The following is a 22,541-nucleotide window of genomic DNA, read 5'->3' as shown; positions in this document are numbered from 1 at the left end:
TATGTATGTATTTAAAGGTACTAGTTGATTACTTGACTTAATCGGTTTGTGAACAACATTTATATCGGAAACGGAGTATGGACACAAAGAGTATTCACATAAATTTATATAATACACAATTAATTATTATTTTTGATTAGTAAAATTTGTTGATAATTTCATTTTGGTTTACCGCTTGGAGTTTATCAAACTTATTCACCTTTTTGTTTCTGAAATATTTAAAAATTAGAAGAAAACAATTTACTTATGTCAATGTTGAAGAATGCACAAAGGCACAAAGATCTTGAGTTAGTTGCTAATAGTGTTGGTAAGTGTTGTTGTTAGTAGTAGTAGTTGTATTGCGATAGTGTTGTGAAGCGAAAGTTATCTTATGCATGTACATATGTATGTTGAATGTATGCTGTGGTCCTTCACGATCAGCGAGATCACTTATCACTCGACTTATCTTCGAGGGAAGATATGAAGATTAGATCTGAATTTCGAAGAGCTGCTTTCCAATCTTTGGGAAAAAGTTAAAGACTCGATCTCTTACTTCTAGTTGGGGCTTGCAAGCCAAGCAGCTGTTGGAATGTTGTAAGTGATTACACGCATTTAAGATCCTATAAGATATAGAAAATGCTCTACGGCAGTGCTCGTTGACTTGTTCGTTTAGCTGGGAAAGGAAGTTACAGCTGAAGATATTATAGCATACTTTTTGCGCAAAGCGGAATAGATATTCCGGGAACGAGGTCAGAGCATAGAGCCATGTATATAAAGTACTATCGAGTAAGGAAGACCACTCGTCTGGTTTTGTGGATGATGCTGATCGAATGAATGGACGCAAATGGTAATAATGGCAATGGCGATGGCGATGGTTATGATTCTTTGCACTTTACGGACTATGTTAAGATTGAAGCTGGTTAAATTACCTAACTGATCGCTTTCTGATCGTACTCCGCCGTGCTAGTGTTGCCAAACTGTTGTGTTCGGCATCACCGTTTGCGTGGTGGTGGTGCGTGCTGGCTAACAAATGTGTTTGTGAGTTGGCGGCTCCTTCCCCATTCGGCTCGAAACTTATGGAGCCCTGTCGCGATCCTCCTTTGTCAAGGGCGGCCATATCGAGGAGGCAGTTAAAGAATGATTGTTTCTACGGATTTTGCGATTTTGAGATTTTTCGGTTTTTGATTGGCAGTTGATTCGGTAGACAGGAAAGTGCAGTGGTTTTGATTTATAGTTTTAATTGCCATTCCGTTCCGTTTTGGTATTAGTTTGAGTTCAAGTTTGAGTTTTTGGTTTCGTTCGTTGTAGTTCGTTTTCATGAATATTTTTCGTGTATTTTGTTTATATATATTTTTTTAGTTGTAGAAATACAGATTTCAGATAGTGTTGCATATTTAATTCAATTAAATTGTTGTTTATTGTAGACACAGTTGTGGTTAAAGTTGGGTGATTGGTGAATATTTGATGTAGTAACATTGCAACGCATTGGGATTGGTTTTGATTTTGTTTTTGTTTTGGTTTTTGTTTGGTTTTTGTTTTTTGTATAAGCATTGAAAATGGAATGTAAGAATTATTATAGAGTAATTAAAAAGTATAAGTAGATTACAGAACACAAATGATAATCAAAAGTATCGTTATTATCGCATATATGTATGTACATATGCATAGTATATATTGGTTTATACATATGTACGATTGTTAATAATGGGGCAATAGCCCCTGCTTAATATCTTTACATTGAGGTATGGTAGTATATAGCATTTCGAGATGTGTCAAGCTCTATTCGGATTGTGTCGGTATTATGTGGGTTGGTTTAGAGGAGGCAATGTATAAGAGATGCTTTCGCTTAAGATTTCATAAATAGCTTAAAAGAGAGGCTTGCTTAATATGGTAAAAGCATGCGCAAACATTTTTACAACTCACTATGATTTAAAGAAAATCTAAGAGGTACCGCTATGAGACAAAATTGTTACGATTGTTTTTAATATTGTTATTATTATTATGTGCCAATTTAGAGAAATGGTCAACCAAACAAGTGATTACGAGATTTATTAAAGTTTTGTCTATGAATAAGAAATGAATAAACCACCTTGTGGAAAATAAAAATATAACTTATACTTGTATGGCATGTAATACCAAATTAGTAATAATCTTACATGCCCATATGACATTGGACCTACATTTTATAGAAGAAATCTTTTATTTTTCATACACAAGTAATAAACAATTTTATTTAGCCCTTTGATTAACATATTTGAGTACTTTGCCATTATCTATTTCTGGTCTCATGTCATATAGGCATATTAGCATACAAAAATTTGACCGATTTCATTCTTCCATGCTTTTGTTTATTCATTTTTTAATTAGTGTCTTAAATTGATGCGATCGCTTGGTTACCTTAAGCATGCCTATTCAGCAGAAAAGATTACAAGAAATTCAGTGGCAATTCGACTTGTAAATGAAAATATTAAATATAGGACATATGCCTGATACTATCACAAATGGCCTAGTTCATATGAAGAATGGTTCCATTGAATCCACGTGTCTTTGATCTAATCAAATTCCAATATGTACAGATATTCTAGAGTTCATTGTATCAAAGGTTAAGTATATATATATTTGATCGGTATATTAAAACTCGGTATAGACTTGCGTTTGAGTGCAACAGTCCGATTCATACTTAAAAACAGTGCTTTACTTTTGTAAAGTGTACAATAAACTAAAGGACAATTACTTCAAATGCATCAACACACAAGGACTTAGACGTTCCACAATGTAAAAATAATTATTAATGTCGTACAGCCCTACAGAATTATGTTTTCATCATAATCTGGACCAAAGACTATTATAAGCTTCAATTTGTTCCGAATTTCTTCATTTCAAAACGAATTTCGCCATTTATGTATCGATTTTTCCTATATGAAAATAATATTTATAGTCCTTCGCTCAAAGAAAAATTCCTCAGCTGCCATTGTGTTTGAAAATCGTTTGAAAACAGGCTCCAGAGGACGAAGGACTTCCATCTTCACTTGCGCCATTCCAGCTCTAAGAGATAGGCCTAAAAACAAAGCTTTTGCCAGGACCTCGGAGGGTCCTTTGGGGTATTTAAAAGCAGGCAACCTATGTCAGACCACGGGGAATTATCCCTGCAAAGTGCACACTCTTCTATGGCTATTCAGTGTGATTGACTAGTGGGTGTGTTAAGCGAAACATGACCATGGCATTGCAGTTGGGTGTTCATCTACAGCTGGAGTATTATATAGGATATAGTGTGTTTTCGTACTGGTTTTTGGTTTTTGGTTTTGGTATTTGATAATTGGTTGCACAGTTTTTGATTTCTTTAGTTATATGATGGGTAGGCAGGCTTATGCTGGTTTCCTAGTGATATTATTGCTCTTAGGCGAGTATGCAAAACATGCCTCTAGCCGAGAATGGTGAAACAGTTGGTTGTACAAAAGTAGTAGACGCAAAACATGTGGAAGAGGAGGAGCTCATATTTAAAAGGCGAAAGTAAAACCAAGCGAAAGATAGATAGGTATATATATGGAAATATATTATATACCGGCTCCTCGACTGCCGTTGGGCTATATTTATGCTCATCGTCGTGCTCCAGCTTCTTCCGCTATCATAGACCATCGATGTAATTTACATATTACATCGTCCAATTTTCATTTACGTTCAGTGAACATCGAGCAAATGTCAATTACGGATTTTTTAAGTTTCAATTTTGAGTTGTCAATTGATCGTTTGTGTGTTGTGCACAAAAACAGGATAACAGATAAAACATTTTAATTAATTATTTCAATACGAGTGTGTTTATCCCACATGGATCCGCTTTTTCGCTAATTTTATACAATCAAGTACATTGCTCACAATTTATTATAAAAGCGAACCCGAAAGTGGTAAGATTTAGAGATATGGTGGATGTATGATAATATTCCTTGACCTTTTTAGTGGTCCCACTAGAAGTACGACTAATTTTGCAGATATTAAATGATTCCGGATCTTCTCTTGTGTGGGCGTTGTGTAAAAACAATGGCAAACCTCTAGAAATATCTAAGTATCAATACATAAAGTTTCGTGTAACGCACAACTTAACTCTGTTTTTTTAATGGTCGTGTCTACTTAGAACGAACATACAATCGCAAATTGGAGAATCAAAATACGAACTTCTCAACTCTACCGATATATATGTAGGTATATATTTTTGAGTAAGTAGTTACTTAAAGATACTCGACTTCTACTGAACGGTGTTCCATTGCTCATTATACGAGTTAAGTTTAACCGTCATCCCTATTGGGCTGCAATACTTTCTGCTCCCGATTTAGAAACGATTTATTTTGATACCGATTTCGATCGATAGGGAGAAAAATATGCATCCCATACAGCGGCAGATCCAAGAGATCTAATTGTAATCGAAATATAAGGATGTCATTATAATTTTGCAGTTTTCCTATGGATCCGCCCCTGTGGTTCCACATGACTGCCCGTGGATAATTTCAAATTTCGACATATAATATAAATTATATAGTATTTGGGATCGGATCTGATCGGGCCTGATTAAGCCAATTATGGGCAGCTGCGTGTGCACATACTTTATAATATACTTTACAGTATATGCACGCAACTATGTGGTTATATAAATGCGATTGTGTATTTCTAAGTTTCGTGTATTGGTTTCACATACAAACGGGCATGTATGTGCGCAATATATAGGGTATTGTATATACAAATGTGATAAACATGAGGTTGCATATAAAATTAATTATATACCTCCTTCCAGTTCTGCATATTTTTCATTATTTCGTTTAATTTGTTAACGTTTTTGTTTTTTTTTAATTTTAATTGTTGTTTTCAATTAAAGAGTTCATATTCAGTCGTATGAGAAGAGAAATCATAATAGCACATATTTATTCCATGTTATATAGATTTTATAGAATATTTTGTAGTTGGTGTCGTTTAGTTTCAAAATGTATATTGTTTGTGGTACAGAAGAAATTGTATTTAAACTTGTTCTTAAGCGGAAAGATCGCCCCAAATATGTTTAATAACTCTGAAGTCAAGGAGCTCAAAATACATAACTCTATAGTAAAATTATTTAATAATGCCTTATTTTTGTATTTGTTTATGTAGTTCGATTCTGTGTTATATACATAGCGTTTTCGAGGATAAGATTTTCCCGCATTAAATGCGGATTATAAAACCTTTTATTCCCAATAAAGTGTATTTTAAACAGCTTAAGCCGAAAAAGCCTGTAACACTTGAGTATGTATTTTTGAAAAATATATGTATGTACATAGCTTAAGAAAGTTGAAAGTTGTGACGCTATTTTGTAATCAGGGCTATTTTGTTTAAAGTGCAACATGAACTTAAAGTGCTTTGAGTTTCCAAAAGGCTGATAGATCGATAGTAGACTTACATAAAACCCTAATTCTGGAGGACATTGGCTAAATGTAAGCTTGGACTTATCTGCCTAGGTTTACTGATGCCTAAAGATGCCTAACGGGTCGAACCTTAAGTGGGTACCATAGAACTGAGTAGTATCTTGACTGGCTGAGTCAGTCCAGGTGGACAGGTGGACAGGTGGTCTGACCACCGGTTAGCGACTCATCTGCGACTCTACGCAACTGGAGTTGTGCGGCAGTTTGTGTTAAAGGGCTGGGTGGATGGGTTTCTTGAGTGGCTTACCGGCATTCCCGAATCAAGTTGGCCGAACCGCGTGCTGCGCCAGGACTCCAGGATGAGGAAACCTGCATAGATTTTACCCACGGACAGTTTGCCCTTGTTGAGCTGGTCGCTGGGCGGCACCAGCAGGTTCAGCATCTTCTTCGCCTGCAATGGCCAGATGTTCGTGATGGTCTCCCGCAGTTCCATGTCCGCCTGGTCCATTTCCTCAGCTGGTCGGATGGTGGGATAGTTGGGATTAGTATGCAAATCATGAGCTTTTATATTACACAAAGTATTGAATCTAACAATTTAATTGCATAATTGATATACTGCTAATTATGGATTAAAATACATACGCGCTCTCATTTTGATGCTGAGATTCTCGCGAATCAAAGCGAACAACGTTGTGGTGAACTGAACTCTCAATTCATCGTCCAATGGCATATTCATTCTAATCAGTTTCTTGTAGGCCAGTCGGTTGGGACACTTGTTGCCAAAACCCAACGGTGGATCCATATTCTTCAGCATGTCGTACATTTCCGTGTAGTGTATTTTTCCACTATTTGTCCGGGGAACACAACAAGAGTTAGATGCTTAGTTGGTTAGTACCTCATCTCGGAGAACTTGTTCCGAAACAAAGATCATGTCTATAATCTACAGTCGAGTGTGTTCACCCGGCACTCACATATCATTGCTATTCGCGAAATGTGAATGCCGGGCATTAACAGTGTAATTGGGTTTGAATCTCACACCGGTTTATCTCATGCGAGGAAAAAAGTAAAGGAAAATTAAGTACTCGACATGGCTACTACCCATCCTTCGTCAATTTCCTGTCGTTAGATAGGACTTAAGCTCAACTTGTGCACAAAGCGGCTCGGGAGCGATGTCAACCAACGAGTATGAGTCAAATACGACCAAATAATAATCGTTTAATATAGAAAGGCGGCCGAACTTCTCTTGCTCGAATGACAGAAATAGAGGAAAATCAAGGCGAAATCATAGAAGAACTTAAAATCAGATTCGAGTGGGAATTGGTGGCATGTGGTGGTGGTGGTGGCAGTGGTGGTGGTGGTGGTGATTATATTAAACAGATAATTACGTCGCATTTGGATCATATTCCGCCCATATGCGCACAAATTCGTCTAAGTGATGGGCACCCAGTATGCTGGAGTCCCTGGTGAGATAATCGAAATTATCCATGATGACGGCGACGAACAGGTTCAGCATCAGGAAGGAGCAGAAGAATATAAACGATACGAAGTAGGCGTAGGCCAGTGTGGATCCGCAGTACTCCCCAGGTTCCTTCTCGGCGTCATCGTCGCAGGCCTTGCCCTTCAAACATGCCAGCATTATGTTGGGCCAGGCCTCGCCAGTTGCACACCTGTGTGGCGTCCAGTTTCATATGCAATATACAACAGTGTTAATTAGTGCGCCAATCGGGCCCAGAGTTACGGCTCTACAGGTGTGATTGGTCGGTACGAGAATGCACTGGATATGGGCATGGGTAATATGGCTAGTATGGGTAGTATGGGTAGTATGGGCAATATGGCTCGGTTGGCAACTACTGACCAAGTTCTAGGTATTTACAGATAGCTGGTGTTCAAGTGTATATACATACGGGGGGACGGCGGGTGTATTTCGGGAACTGAACGATGTTATAGGTATAAAGCTTACTCTATGTACGAGTATGATTACGAGGTATACATATGCACTCTCTTCAAGTTCTAGTTTCTATCAAACCTAACTATCTACGAACGATGGACACATATCGCTATGTATCTCAGGGATCGCAATGATACTCTCACAATTTACGGTTCGCGAGAGCCCTGAAATATATTGCTTTCTCATAGCTATTCTATATAGTTACCAGTAAATTATTATTAAGCTTATCAATTCTCAGTAACACATTAAATATATATGCTCTAAAGTTAGGCCATTGAGTAATATGAAAAACAAAAACAATTTGGAATCGGTATGATTTTCTAAACTCTGACTCTGGTTACATGTCAGAATTGCTAGGACTATGTATTCGCTGTATACACTATAAGATTGATTTACATACAGACTAAGCTACGATTTAAAATTAATTACGATTGGCACTAGTAGCGGAGTTTCCGGACAAACGGATATTTATGCCAATGGGAGTTACGGTTTTTATTCATACAGACTTTTCATACCTAGAGTTATGGTGTCAATAAGTTAGATGTGTAGCTGGTAAGATGGTATATGATGATATGAATTTCGTACAGACATATTTCAATCGAGAGTTCTATTAACTTTGCTATCGGTATATTTATGTAGATATAGAGAAATATAATTGGGATGGGCAGATCGTTTTGCGTCGTACAAGTATATAACAGCTATATATGTATGTATGTTTATATAAGTAGCTATAACGTAAATTACCAGCAATACTGTAAAACTATGGAACTTTCATTTAAATCTCAAATGATTAACTGCAACAACGAAAAGTGCAAACTTTGAAAAATCAAGCTGCGCTCAAATGTAGTAATTTTAGAATATAATATATGCAGCTCTACAGGTTTGTAAATACATAGATATTACATATATGTATACGTATATTCCAGTTTTGTTGAATCAGTGTCACAACTCTAGAACTCAATCTACTTACACAGGTATCAAAAAACTTGAATTGTTGTTACGCAAAACGAATGTATGTAATGAAATAGGTTCGAGATCTGAGTGGTCTTATATTGTAGTTATGGATTTACCACCGTTTATAGGGTTGTCACAAGTCCGATTTACTCCGCGATCAGCTTGGAGAACCTCGAAAAAGTTATACTTCATCGTACTAGAAACCAATAAGGGTTACATAAGTATATGCTAAACGAGTCGTTCTAAAATCTAGATTTTCTATATGACTTCGAGGTAAATGGGCTAGTAGTTTGAAATTGTTTTGGGAGAATCCGATAAAGAGCTAGAATTTGAAGAATATCCCATTAAGGCTACGAATGTCTACATATGTCTAACTCACACATATCGTTGTTGCTAGGTTTAGTCACTTTGAAGGTGCTAACCACCTTTTCGAGGACCCTATCGCTAGTCTATGGACGTACTATTTAGTTATAAGATATGTAAGATCGCGACTGGAACGGATATCTATCAATGCGAACATATGGATAGTGGTAAAGTTAAATTACGCTAACTTGTATTATATGTATAACTATTAACTTAATTACTGAGAGTCGAAACTTTTTGTTGGGTTATAACAAATGACTGGAGAGATCTAGGAGTTACGTACCTGAATAGCAACATGACGCCTTGAACAAATGTTCGGAAGTTGTTGTGTCTAGTAATGGAATTTTCCACTGTACCTAGTTTGATATTCCCGAACACCTATTCACGATTCAAATATCGGTAAAGAATGCATTGATTATTGGTTCATTTTTTGTTTAGTAACTGAAATGGTTAAGTTATATTCGTTATACACATACACAGATTCTGATTCAGATTCAGACTCGTCTCCACCTCAATTATATTCAATATGCTGTCTCCACAATGCTGTCTCTACTACCAACATAAAAACCCGCGAATCCTGACCAAAAAACGGCAAATCCGTAACCATGTGTGAGTGATTCAGGACGATCAGGACTACAATGTGTGCCCGCTTCCCCCGATTTGCAAAGTCGATGTGGATGTGTGGGTGTGTTTGAGTGGATAGTTTGGGAATTGAGTTGCATATCAACATTGGAACGGGAAACACTTATGTCATTTACTCAGCAGCTCACGAATCCAGCAAATATTATCAAGTTTCCGTAATTAACAAGCTTACTAAACGAGTAACCGAATTTATAAATTATACTTATAGTGGTGCTATATACTGTTTCCCACAAATACACAAAATGATGATACTTGCAAACAATAATCACTTCTGCTGCCATCCACAAAGAAAAGCAGTTCTTTAAATGTTTTACATCCTGCATTTGGCAATTATACTATTTACTATTTTATGCAATTTACTTTACAGTTAATAAGTTAACTCTCTTTTTAAGCTGTATATTTTTTACAAGAATTAAGGTAAGGCTTCCGAACAGGACTATTATTCAATATATCAATATATTTATACGGTAAGAAAAATCTGCGACTCTTTGAAGCAAAACTACAAAACAATTGAATATTACACTGCTATTATTATGAATCTCTTAGTGTTTGATTGATTTCGTATGCCAACTCGATTCGATTTGGGAAATTGGGAAAGTTTTTAGCTCTTCAGATGCACGACTGGCATCTTTGCAAACACACAAATATCAAAATGGAACATAACTTCATTAACTAGCGCATCTATGTACAACATTAAAATAAAGTGTGCTATAGAAAAGCGACATTCACATTCGATTAGTGATAGAAACGAGTTCGGGATAAAGGAAAGGTATAAAAATCAAAGCTACCAATGGCATACGAATATGTAGCTCGATTCAAAGTCACAAATCTCAACTGCAACTGCAAACAATACGGATCAAACAACTTTTAAACGCATTAACTGTATCCACGATTAGTAGCGAATATGCATAAGCTTTTAGGTTTTGTTTTTATTCAAACAGACTATGGATTGATGGTTATAGTTTGGTATTTAGATTATGAAAAGTTGAGCACAGCCACAGCGGATGGATGCCCTCTAGTAAATTTACACCGACCGAGTCCACCACAATCGCAGGATTATTTGATTATTTCGATTATGGCTCGACATATGACTACGTATTGATGTTGAGTAGAGTAATAGGGTATATAGGTGACTGTGGTGCCTTTATCAGTTTGGGTAATCGCTATTGAGTTACTATTGCTAACTAGGTTACAGTTCTCGTTTACCGAAAGAGCAGCATGATTCCACCGGAGAACGACTGGAAGTTATTGTGGCGGTTGAGTTGCGTGTCCGGATCATATTTAATGTTGCCGAAAACCTTTTGGTTTGATGTAAACATTATAATTGAATTGAATAGGCATTCGTGTATTTGTGTTATTTACGTTAAACAAAACCAATATCCTCGTTTTTTGTTTTTCTCTATTCTAGTGAGCTATTTGAAAAGTTAGTAATGCAAAACCAAACAAGAAAACTAGTTACTTAAGCTACGTGATATTTATTTGTAGATCACCCGAATGTTCAACCCCAAAAAGCATTTGACAGTGGAGAATGCCTATTTAACCCTAGCTAAAAACAAATCCACCTGTGTTTATTGTTAATGTTTTTCGGAAATCAGTGTTTCCGGACTTATTTCGACTTACCTGCATGCCGATAATGGCGTATATGAAAAATAGCATGGCTATAAGCAAACAGACATAGGGAAGTGCCTTAAAGGATTGCACAAATGTCCACAGTAGAATTCGAATCGTGTATCCTTGACGAAGTAATTTGATAAGTCGCGCCGCTCGAAACAAACGCAGGAAGCCGACGTTGATTGAGTTCGACTGTAAAATATTATTGGCCAAAGGAAGACAGTCGAAGAGACAAACAAACAAATAAAAAACGAGAGGGAGAGAAAACAGAACGGATAAGGAAATTGGCATTAGACTGGTTTCAAGTTCCCATCATTACAGTGCGAATTCCGTTGAGCTTGGCTCACGGAATCCAGGGAACTCGGGAAACTCGGGGAACTCAAGGATCTAGAAGGCGTCGCCATCGATCTACGTGATTCGATGCATTTCAATCTAAGCTATCGATTGGTAGTAGTAAGCAGTAGGTACTATGTAGTAGGTAGTAGGTAGTTAGTAGCTCGTTCCGTTAGTAGCAGTAGGTAGTAGGTAGTAAGTAGTTAGTAAGAGTAGGTTGTATTAGGTGAAGTGCAGTAGTATGTTTCAGTTGGTAGTAAGTATTAGGTAGAGAGTTACATACATAGTGGCAGTGGTTTCATTGGTTAATTGTACGTTACGATCAAAGTAGTAATTGAAGCTATTTTAGTAAGTGGTTTGCTCTATCACAAATGGAACAGAAATGAAACCAAGGCAAAGACAAACAATACAATTTGAGTTTACCGATAGTATGTCTATATAGAGGTCGAATGCTAAACAAAAAATCGTCTTTTAAACCATTTGTACAGCAATTGAAATATACAAATTCGGAAAGTTTTTATCTCGCCAAAAAATTGATCAGCAAAAAGAAGAGTAATCTATTTAGTTGGTAGTTTGTGCGTAAGTGTCAGTGTAAGTGATTTTCGGATTCAGTGTTTTGTGTTTAGGTTATCACCCAAAAATAGTGATTTGTGCGTGGGCATTTGCCAAATACTAATTAACAAACTGTACGGAGTAGAAAAAATTACACATATTTGTTTGTTCGTCTAAGGAAGAAATTTGGAAAAGCGATGTTTGTGCGTGGGTAATTCAACATTTTATTTTTTGTTTTTTTTTCGTCTAATCTAATATCGTCCCAAGGTAAAAGTGGAACATGCGAGGCGTGTTCTACATACGTAAATTGAATTTGAAATGGGCCTAGGCTGGCGAAAAACCAATTGGACAGTACAACAGTTAGGTAAGTTATGTACAATGAAATTCTCCATTCGTGAAGAGAGTGAACGTGGCAGTACTAGTTGCTTGTACACGTTGGGTTTGATTTTTGTAAAACTGTATGGTCGAAATCGACGGGGCTTTGGCCAAAATATTTTACGCATCAGCTGTTGAAGTCGTCGCATGGGCGGATGCAAACCAGGGTTGCAGTTAACCCGGTTTGCGTCCGATCATGCGCGATGTGAATGTGGTATTATGTGCCTGTTAAATTTTAATCGACACATCAACCGCTGATTTATGGACGCATACCGCCTCACCGTGGGATCTGCATTGATAAATCGCACTCGACTCGGCGCTGTAGAACATGGAATTATTTATATGTATATACATACATATATATATATGTATACTATTGGTAATTATATTAATATTGCGTATGTACACTGAAACAAACAAAGTTGAATTCAATACCGAACGGCACTGCTAACTCTGGGCAGTCCTGAAAACGCGGTCAATTGTTATCATTATTATACTAAAGGCTAATCTCCTTTGGATCAATTCAGGCCAATTTCGGGATTACCCTATTGCCAATCCCGTTCGGATGTGAATTTCGTGTGAGTACTTAGCTAATGAGTTTGCATATACTTAAAGTTAAAGAGTGTGTATATAGACTACGGAGTCTAGAGCGGATGAGGGATATTAGTTGGAGATTAGTTAGATGTAGCGAGTGGTGACACTACAGTGTCCTCGTTGCATGTTGCAAAGTCATTGGTGTGGGTTGCGTGATCAAAAATGAAAGAGAATCTAACGTCGCAGTGTACGATTCCAATTCCTCGATCGAGAGTTATATACACGGGATATAGAATGGCATGAAAGCTAAGCAGTGAGGCTATATCACTACCTGTGATTCTGCACTCGTCTATATACTAGTTAGAATAGCTCTGCGGGTTATGCGGGATACAGATTTAGATATAGACAGAGATTAAAAGAGAGGAGACAGTTCAATTAAGAATAATTCCACGTTGTTGTTCCTTGGGAAACTTGGGACGACGCACTTAAAAGTAACTTGGATGGACTAATCTAATCCAAAAATCGAAAATCAGGGATGCGGGTAAGTACATACATACACAGCCCTGGCTAGAGTCTGATACGCTGATTTATATATATGTAAATATATATAAAGGTATATATGTGGTTAACTAGCTAGGAGTAATTACGTAGAGAGTGGGCGAACAAATAAAAGAAAGTTGAACTTGAATCTACGGATGATTCATCGATGCGATCTACTCGTATATAAAGAGTTTAAGTTCAAAATGGAAATTACGATTCGTGGTAAACATTCTGGTTGAAGTTAAGGTTAGCTAATTTGCTAATTAGACAAAAGAATTTTGTAGAGTGTTGTGTTGTGGTTTGTGTTATATTGTATTTTTTGTCATCGTTGATGTTGGAGTTTTGGTTTGTTTTGAAAGTAGAAAGCTTGTTAGGATAGATTTGTTTACTTACATCCTGTTAGTCAGAAACCATTTTCAATTGAAATTTTGGATTTGTTTTGAGACAAATCAATGTGCACAGAACTCATAAACCGCACAAGAAACGATTCGTATATATATTTGAATATATATGTATATATACATATATATATGTATATTTTTTGACGACTCAGGCAATTGTTCAATCATTGTTGTAGTTGTTGTTGTTAGTTGTAGTAGTAGTAGTGGTTGGTGTTGTTGAATTTATCATTCAGCAGTTTGCAATCGATTGCAATCAGATATTCAGATTTGTAGTTCAGATCGTTGCAATTTACAAGACGAATAGCAACAGGGAAATGTTTATGATAGTTTTTTGCATTCAATTGGTTTCGTTTTTATTTTTGTGGTTTTTTTTTCAGTGCAGTTAATATATACTCAGACGTTTGACGATCGATCAATCACAGGTCAAACGAAATGCGTTGGGCGGCGTTCAATTTGTTGATTTTCGTAATGGTTTTAACACAGTTTTTGTGATTTTTTCGTTTCGTTTCGATTCGTTTTTTTTTTTGTTTTTTTTTTTTTTTTGAAAAATACAGAAAACAAATAAAGTAGAGTTGAAAATTAGTAGGACAAGTTTTCTGCAGTTTCTAGCAGGTATACAAAGATAGATCAAGATCAATATCAGTAAGCAGAGAGTTTTCTATGTTGTTGTGTGTATAATCTGTATGTTATTGTTCTGGTGTCTCGATTGTTTTCTAATTCATTTGATTGGGGAATTCACAGCTTAGCAAGGGTCTAAAGTTCGATATGTTTCTATTCACGCAGTTAGGCTTAGCTATGCTAGGCATTTGTTTTATATTCACTTCTACAAGGGCTGTTATTTTATTTATTAATCGAAAAGTAAGTAATGAAAACAGATGGGAGAGAGATACAGGAAGGTTTGATAGATGAAATTAATTACGAAAACCGAAAGTTTTTGTTTTTGTTTGGTACCTCTCTTATCCTGTAGTGGAACAACCAAGGCAAGCAACTATAACCACACATTTCAGCATTGGAAACTTCTTAAGCATTTAAAAGAATTGGGGTTGCGTGTTTAGTAAGCGGAAGCCAAAAAGTTATTGGATAGAAAAACTCCGAGTGAATTGAACGATCAAAACCGCAAATGTGTGAGTGACTCGAGTTAATGGTTATATCAGAATTTGTATCTGAAGGTGCAAAATGTGAGTGGAACATGCAGGAGATGTAACGAAAGCTAATCCAAGCCCCTACTAAAAAGTTGCAGTCATGGCGGTGAAAGATGTGAGCATAGCAAAACTGAATGTGGCGGTGTTAAAAAGAATTGTTTTAGGGCGCCTTAATTTACTTTTCTTATTTTTCGTTCTTTTTGAGGCGGGAGTAATCATATCTGGAAGCCATCCTGTGACTTATGATAGTGAGAAACTACTGGCTGAGCCTGCGAAAACATTACCCAGAGAGAAAACTAGCAGGAGCAGGCGGAAAATGGGCTGGGGTTCGCTCAATCAATCACAGACCATAAAAAAAAAATAAAAAAAAAAAAAAAAAAAAAAAAAAAAACTAAAACTTAAGACCAGACAGTAGTATTTGAAATCATGCTTTTGAAGAGTCAAATTTACGATTGGTTCAAGATCAACAGAATTCGATAGACGTACTATATGTTAAAAGTTAATCCAGTCTCGAGCCTTTTTTTTATGTAAGTACCTCTTTGGTTGGCCTCAATGCAATTTACTCGCTGACTTCGAATGCGACTACTTACAGTTACTGATCGACTGTTGGGCAGCTTAGAAAATACCTCATCCGATGCACAAGTTCGATGTGATAATGATGGCAATGATGCTGATTTTGATCTGGCTTTGGTTATATATCGGTTTATATATCGAATAGTTTCTCGAAGCATTATTCAATATCGGATATTCTCAGGTTAAAAGGGGTTTGCGTATATATTTTGTGTGCATGATTGGAAAGTATGAGTGAGCGTTACTCGCAACGAGTTTTGGGTTGTGTGTTCTGGATTGGTGACGAATGTCGTGAAATTGCAATATCGATTAAACCAAAGAAGTCCATGTGCACTGTTAACCAAACGGAAGCAAGTGGATCAAAACTCGAACAAAAGTTGCATAATACTTATGCAAATTGTAGGCACTTAAGATTCAACACAATCGGTTCAGCCAAACGTCTTACTATTGTAAGACTCGGGTATTACTAACTTATAAGCAGATTACAATAGCATCCGATCCTTTAGTTGCTCATAATCTCTGGGCTGTTTTGTTCAACAATTACACTGAAATTCTTTATGAACATACACATTAATACTAACTTGAACCATTTTATGGCGATTTATTTTGGAATTATGAGAGCCCTTTTAGATTCAAAATATGAGCAACAATAGTATCTTTAAGATGAAGCCGTTAATACTTATAAAAACTTTGATAGTTTTATTTAGAATGCTTATTTAAAGCCTATAGTACGTTTTTAGTTTGTTTAAAGCAAATTTTGCAAAGTCTTGAACTCGAGATTCTATACTCCCAAGGATTTGATAAGAAATAAATGCATGGGTCACCCTTTCGCTGTACATTCCACCATTATCTTACGCTTGACTATAAGCCTATATAAGCAACTTTTTACAGGAGACAGGAAAGACAGTTTATAGATAACCATAAAATACAGATAGATATAGTGACAGACAGAGAGACACAGTAGCAAGTACAAATCGCAATGTAGTGTGCTATGCAACAGAAAATTGGAATGCCAAATCGGAAACGGAAATGAAAATAGGAAATTTAAGCAAGATGGATTAACTAAGTTAAATAAGTATATATAGTGTCACACGGAAAAATTGAGCTAATCGTTGGTGAGTTAAGAACTAAAATGAAACTAGGTAGATGTTCTTAGGCGTAAAGAAAATGATAGAGAAGTTAGTAGAGTTAGAGGATCGTAATTAATAAGCTTTTCTTAAGGTGGAAGGCCATTACTTAGCGTTTTAAGCGTTTTAAGAATCTAAGTTCATCGATTGGTATTGAAATACACATTGAAAACTTTTTGGATAAATGCAAAATCAGTGTAGACAGTGTTTCGTACTTACATCGTGCTGCAGGTTGTGTCGTTTGGTTGTACATGTTGTAATCGATGTTCGGATGTAGTTGTTGTTGATGATGATATATAGAGATATAGCCACGTTCACACATACACGGACACCGGACACCGGTTACCGGACACCGGAAACCGGCCACATATGTGTGTGTGCACGTGCAAGGATGCGATTATGCATGTGTATATGTGCGTGCACGCGGTTGATTAACAGACACAGTAGCAGGACATACACATACACATGCATGGGATTGGATTTGATTCGATTTGTTCAGATGATTGATCATTTTGAATCGACATTGTTGATCGATTGTTTGATTAATTTGGTCGATTAATTCGATATGTTGATTGATTCGATTCGTTTGGGATTCCATTTCAGATTTCGATTGATTTCATTTGATTTATGTTCACATTTTGCATATAATAATCGTTTGAAATTGATACGTTCAGTGAGTTAATATATAAATATTTTGTTTTTTTTTCATATACAAATTCGGTGGTGATTTGGTGGCATTGGTGATTGTGGTAGTGGGTCAGTGGATCGGTGGATCAGTGGATCAGTGGTACAGTGGTTGGTGGTGGTTTTTGGTGATCGAGAGAGACATATATAGAGTTTGTTGCACATTCATTGCATTTGGTATTTGTAATTACATAGATGGTATTGTTGTTATTGGTTGTATTTGTTGTTGTTTGTGTTGAAGTCATTATTGTTTGAACGTTGATTGAATTCGATTTCAATTCATTTCCGATGTGGCCAATTGCAAAGGACATATATAAATTACATTATATATAGGATAATTGTACACCAGTGTATAGAGGTGGAGATTTGCGTGAGTTATATATATGAAATTACACATTTTTTTGAGATGTGTGCGTGGGTTTTTTTTTGGATTGTTGTCATTATTGTGTGGATATATATTTATATATATCATTGCGTGAGTGATTATTATATATTTTATGTAATTTATTTTTTTTTATTTGCATTCATCGAAACATATTTTTGGATTGATTCGGATTGGGTTTTCCCGATTTTGAAACCACATTTGGTTTTTGGTTTTCGTACATAAATAAATATGGAAAAGGAAATCAAAAAAGATATATGATTATTAATTTCTGTAATTTGTGATGTTTTGTTTCGTTGTTGTTTAATTTGGTTATACTGATTGTGTGTTTTCGATATTATATTCATAAAAACAACCAAATTAATTTAGGTATAGGTGTCTGAATGTAAAAGGATAATTGAAAAAACATGTTAAAACAGTGGGTGTAAACTGTACTGTCCTTGCCATCTGTGCATAGTGCCAAATCCTGACTGTTGCGCTGGATAAAAATATGACTTAATACTAAACGATAAAGGCCCGCAAAAAAGTGTATTAGATATATGGTTTAGAAGTCCGCAAAATCGGACGAACTCGGCTGATTCCCCCTTTAAAAGCAAATCGTTGGAGAGGTTTTCAAGAGCCAGATACAAAAGCTAATAACTCTTGAAAGATGCTAACTGGAGCCAACATTATTCATATTGTTACCCCTGATTATCTGAATGTTTTGAATGAAATAGTTTTTAGCAAAACAACATTCGTGTGCATGAGCCTAACGTTGGTTACGAAATTATATAGACTTAAAGATACACCCGAGATATATATGCACATACGCATCTGGGTAAGCATATAGATACTTATTAGATATTTTCTTCTTTCTTAGTTGCGTGTTCTTGTTAAGGTGTGCTTGTGTCAAAGGTCAAGTGTAGACTTGTATCTTTGCAAAATAATGAAGCTAGATACATTTGTTATTAAGTTTGGCATTACATTGTTTCATGTCTTGCATAACGGCACAGAAATCGAACACAACAATAATATGTATGCTCTGAGTTGTGTGGTGACAAGCAACTGATAATTACCCCGAATTCCATCCAAAGTGCATCCACAATACTGCCCAAAACGGTGATTAAATCAAATATGTTCCACGGGTCCTTGAAGAAGTTCTACAACGCGATCAAATTCAGAATATGTGTTATTATGCAAGGTAACAGCCAGTAATTGGTAAGACAAATAGTCAAAAAAGGTAGCAAAATTTCCTATTTCAAAATATCTATGATCAAAAACACTCACCTTAACACCGAATCCAATGATCTTCAGCACCGTTTCTACACTAAACATTCCGGTGAATCCCATGTTGATGTACTTCAGCGCCTTTTCGTACATGTCTCCTTGATTGTGATACTGTGGGGATATACAAATATAATTAGACACGATACAGACATACATTTTGACATAGAATTGAAAGCATATTGCAGGCAGATCGGTGGACATATTGCCGAAGTGCTTACCTTCATCATCAGCAGAAGGGTATTGAATACGATCAACATCATGATGAAGTACTCAAAAGGCGTTGACACCACAATGCGCCACACTTTATACTTGAAGGTGTTTCGATTCTTGGGCATATAGCGTTCGAGTGGACGAGCTCCTATAGTAAAATCGATGCAGGATTTCTAGAGTGAAGAGAAATGTAATTATGCTGATGAATTTTGGATGTCCTGAGGTGACGCTCGTGGCTAAATGCATTGCACAATGCACTTTTTACCAAACGTTAACTAGGGTGTCTTAACGCCTATGTCAAACACATTAATTCGACTACCAGTTTGCCATTTACAAATGGCTTTTAATTCTATATACACACATTAATCATCAACATCGATTTAAGCCACTACATTTCGATACCAATTTCGACAAACAAATCAAAGCAAACTCAAAATTATATTGATAGGTACGTACATATACTCGTAAGCAAATTGTTTTGAAGCAAAATTAAAAGATCTACCCCCTTAGTTTAAGGCGAATACATTCATTTAACACATGCCCAATTTGAAATTTATGGTTTTATTTTTGAGGTTTGACTAGCAGGATGTGTCTGTATTTGGATGGTACAAAAAAACAAAGGATCACCCGTTAAATCGCAGCTTCAGAATTAGGAAAACAAAAAGTTTCAACTGATAATACACATTTCTTACGATATGTCCTCTACTGGCGGATGTTGAAGAATGTATACTTACAATCGTCTGTGTTCGCGATTTGGGATTTGATGGGCAACGCGTTTGAAAAGCTTTGGCAACTGACTTTACGATAAAAATCGTTAAATATTCCAAGACTACTGGGGAATATTTAAGGACTATCGTGTGTGAAATGATACACCTCTATTTTCCGGTAAATGTTCACTATTTATATCAAAAAGGCAACTAATCGAGGCTTCTAAGCGAATGTACATATGTAAATATTTATATGTATATGGTTCTGGGAACTAAGGGCTAAAGTCGTTTCGAGGCCCACCAAAATACACGAGAAACTATGGGCGGATCTATACGCAAGTATACAAGTATTTATGTATTATATATAGAAAGAGTGTTTTTGTGGGGGTGTTATTGGGGATCATCCACAACGAAGGGCGAAAGGCAAGGCAAACATTTCGAGTACATACGAGTACGTATGGAACTAGACTAGGATTTGGACACATTCGATGTACGAGTAGAGTATTTGGCTCAGTGTACAGTGTGTACTTGTTGTGTTGGAGTTCGTTGACTAATAGGTATATGTAAGTATATTTTTGAACAGTAGTAGGTAGTAGTTGGTAGTAGTTAGTAGTAGCAGTTGTGGTAATGTCGATAGCGGGCTTTTACGAGTTAGTGAAATGTACGTGCAAATCAATCAATTCAATAATAATTAACTTGAACTTTGTTAAGGTTTTTTTTTGGTTTTGGTTTTGGATTTTTTTTTTTTTTTTTTGGGTTTTACATATACGACTAGCAGTACATTACACACACAACACACACATATTTATAAGCAGAGAGAGAGAGAGACAGAGAAAGGTAGAGATTTGGACTCACATATGTAGGTATTACGGGTCGGATGGGTGTGGCTCACCTGATTTTTGTCAATTTCGCCATCTTGTAACTCAGCTTCGCCTTGCTCTTGAAACGTAATAATAATCAAGGCCACGAATATGTTGACGAAGAAGAACGGAAATACAATAAAATACACAATATAAAATATGGACATTTCGATCCGGAAATTTTGGATTGGACCCCTATCTTCATAAGTGGCAGCCATTGAGTGTTGCAAGACCCTATTATTCGTATTGTTCGCAGTTCATTCGGAATCGGGATCGGGATCGGAATCGAAATCGAAATCGATCGATGTGGAATGCGTTTGTCGTTTTGTACACGGATGTGTGTGGATGGACATTCAGGTGCAGTTATTGTGTTGTGGATTGTTGAAGAAAGAGAGGCAAAAGATATCAGTTAGCTATGTCTTCCATTTCGATTTGCTCATCCGACAGTTAGACAGAGAGTTCGATAGACAGGATACAGGTACATTTTACAGATACATATTACAGATATAGATATATAGCGGGGGGAAATATACATATTCGATCTTATGAGTTATAACAACAAATGGGCTTACTGTGGCCATCCCTCGCCGGTCTGAACGGCGAACAGGGTCAACATCGCAGCGGCAACATTGTCGTAGTGAAAGGCCCGGGGCTTCCAGACCCTTTGTTCCTGTTTTGGCAGCAGTTCGTCCTCCTCGTACTTGAAGTACGAGCCCCTTTGGTTGCGTTTTTAAGGGTTTTTTTTGTTTTTCGGTTTCGGTTCATTTAGGGTTTTCATGTTTATGGTGTGGTTTAGTCAGTTATGTGGATTTACATTAGTAATTTGATTGATAAACATTTGAAAAATACCAAAATAAGGTTTGCACAATAAACACTAAGTTCAAAACGGAAAATAGGCAATGAAACTAAAGTTTGTCAAGCATCTAAAACGGAACCGAACATCAATTGGGAATCGTTATTTTGTACTATTTTTTTCTTTATGTTTTGTAGCTTTTGAAATATTAATGGAGTGGTGAAATGATTATAATGTGAAATATATGTAGAAGTCGAAGTCTAGTAAACATAACGACAGTTAGTTTTCTATAGAAACACATACTGGGGTGCCGTAAAAATCGTTAGCGATTTGAAAACTCAGTCTGGTCCGCAATATATGTAAGACCTTAGACTTTATGACCGCATTTATGTACTGCCAATATATTTAGAGATTTTCGGACACCCCTTGTGGAGTTGATTTGGAGTCGATGAAATTAGGTGGGCCTTGTCTTTTGAAATGCCATAATGGTTAGTCAGTGGTGCGAGAAGCTGCTGTCTCATCTACATACTGCATTGACCTTGTATGAGTGGGCAATTTGACTTGGAATAAGTAGGATCAACCCAAATCAACACTCGCTACGGTCTGAATAGGAAGGCGTACAAATAAAGAAATGTTCGAAAATCACTACATACAAAAGAAGAAGAAATTCTAAGCCCATTACCCGTGGAATGGATGAATGGAAAAAATCTAAGGGTCGACTTGGAGCTGTGGATCAAAAGTAGAGCTCCCTTTTACTGGGGCTACGTGGAGCTACAAACGTAGTTTGTGGTTCGTGGTTCGGCCCGTTGTCGGTTCGGTGATGTGTAACAAAGCAGCTGCACTCAAATGAATGGGTTCTCAACTTTAATTGGAAATAAATCAAGCTAAACTACACACCTAGTTTATTATAAAAATGTAAAATGCAAACACCTAAGTGCCAAGGAATATGTATTCGAAACTTTAGCTGTTTGTAAAACTATTCGTCCAAATGAGCAGACGCGTTTCGAACCTATTTCTTAAACTTTTACTCGAACCGATTTATAATTTTAGGTACATTTTGAAGTTACTCAAAAAAAAAAAAAAACATAAAAAATAAAGTTTCATCGCTGGCGGCGTATAGGCGTGAGTGTAAATGCTAGTGGGCGTTGGATGTACGTGTACATATGTATTGGGTTTTTTAAGTAAAA

General features: G+C 36.5%; 1 protein-coding gene across 3 annotated transcripts in view; it reads right to left on the bottom strand.

The window, feature by feature from the left end:
• Window positions 1–22,541, bottom strand: part of LOC6551177 (voltage-dependent calcium channel type A subunit alpha-1) — a 51,287-nt gene that overhangs the window by 11,165 nt on the left and 17,581 nt on the right. For 2 of the 3 annotated variants that reach the window (XM_026983018.1, XM_026983020.1), the window contains 10 exons: window positions 21,134–21,277; window positions 20,594–20,795; window positions 19,003–19,167; window positions 18,785–18,895; window positions 18,574–18,657; window positions 10,888–11,070; window positions 8,909–9,003; window positions 6,746–7,027; window positions 6,003–6,205; window positions 5,668–5,876 (listed from right to left, as the gene is read on the bottom strand). In XM_026983018.1, the coding sequence (XP_026838819.1) occupies window positions 5,668–5,876; window positions 6,003–6,205; window positions 6,746–7,027; window positions 8,909–9,003; window positions 10,888–11,070; window positions 18,574–18,657; window positions 18,785–18,895; window positions 19,003–19,167; window positions 20,594–20,795; window positions 21,134–21,277 (1,678 nt within the window). Of the gene's footprint in view, window positions 1–199; window positions 210–908; window positions 1,127–5,667; window positions 5,877–6,002; window positions 6,206–6,745; window positions 7,028–8,908; window positions 9,004–10,887; window positions 11,071–16,671; window positions 16,678–18,573; window positions 18,658–18,784; window positions 18,896–19,002; window positions 19,168–20,593; window positions 20,796–21,133; window positions 21,278–22,541 lie in introns of all 3 variants that reach the window. The other variant, XM_026983019.1, reaches the window with a different exon arrangement.

The sequence above is a fragment of the Drosophila erecta genome, unplaced genomic scaffold, assembly GCF_003286155.1.
Source record: "Drosophila erecta strain 14021-0224.00,06,07 unplaced genomic scaffold, DereRS2 tig00000279-arrow-arrow-pilon, whole genome shotgun sequence".
Classification (NCBI taxonomy): domain Eukaryota; kingdom Metazoa; phylum Arthropoda; class Insecta; order Diptera; family Drosophilidae; genus Drosophila; species Drosophila erecta.
This window is presented reverse-complemented; position numbering and strand designations above follow the sequence as displayed.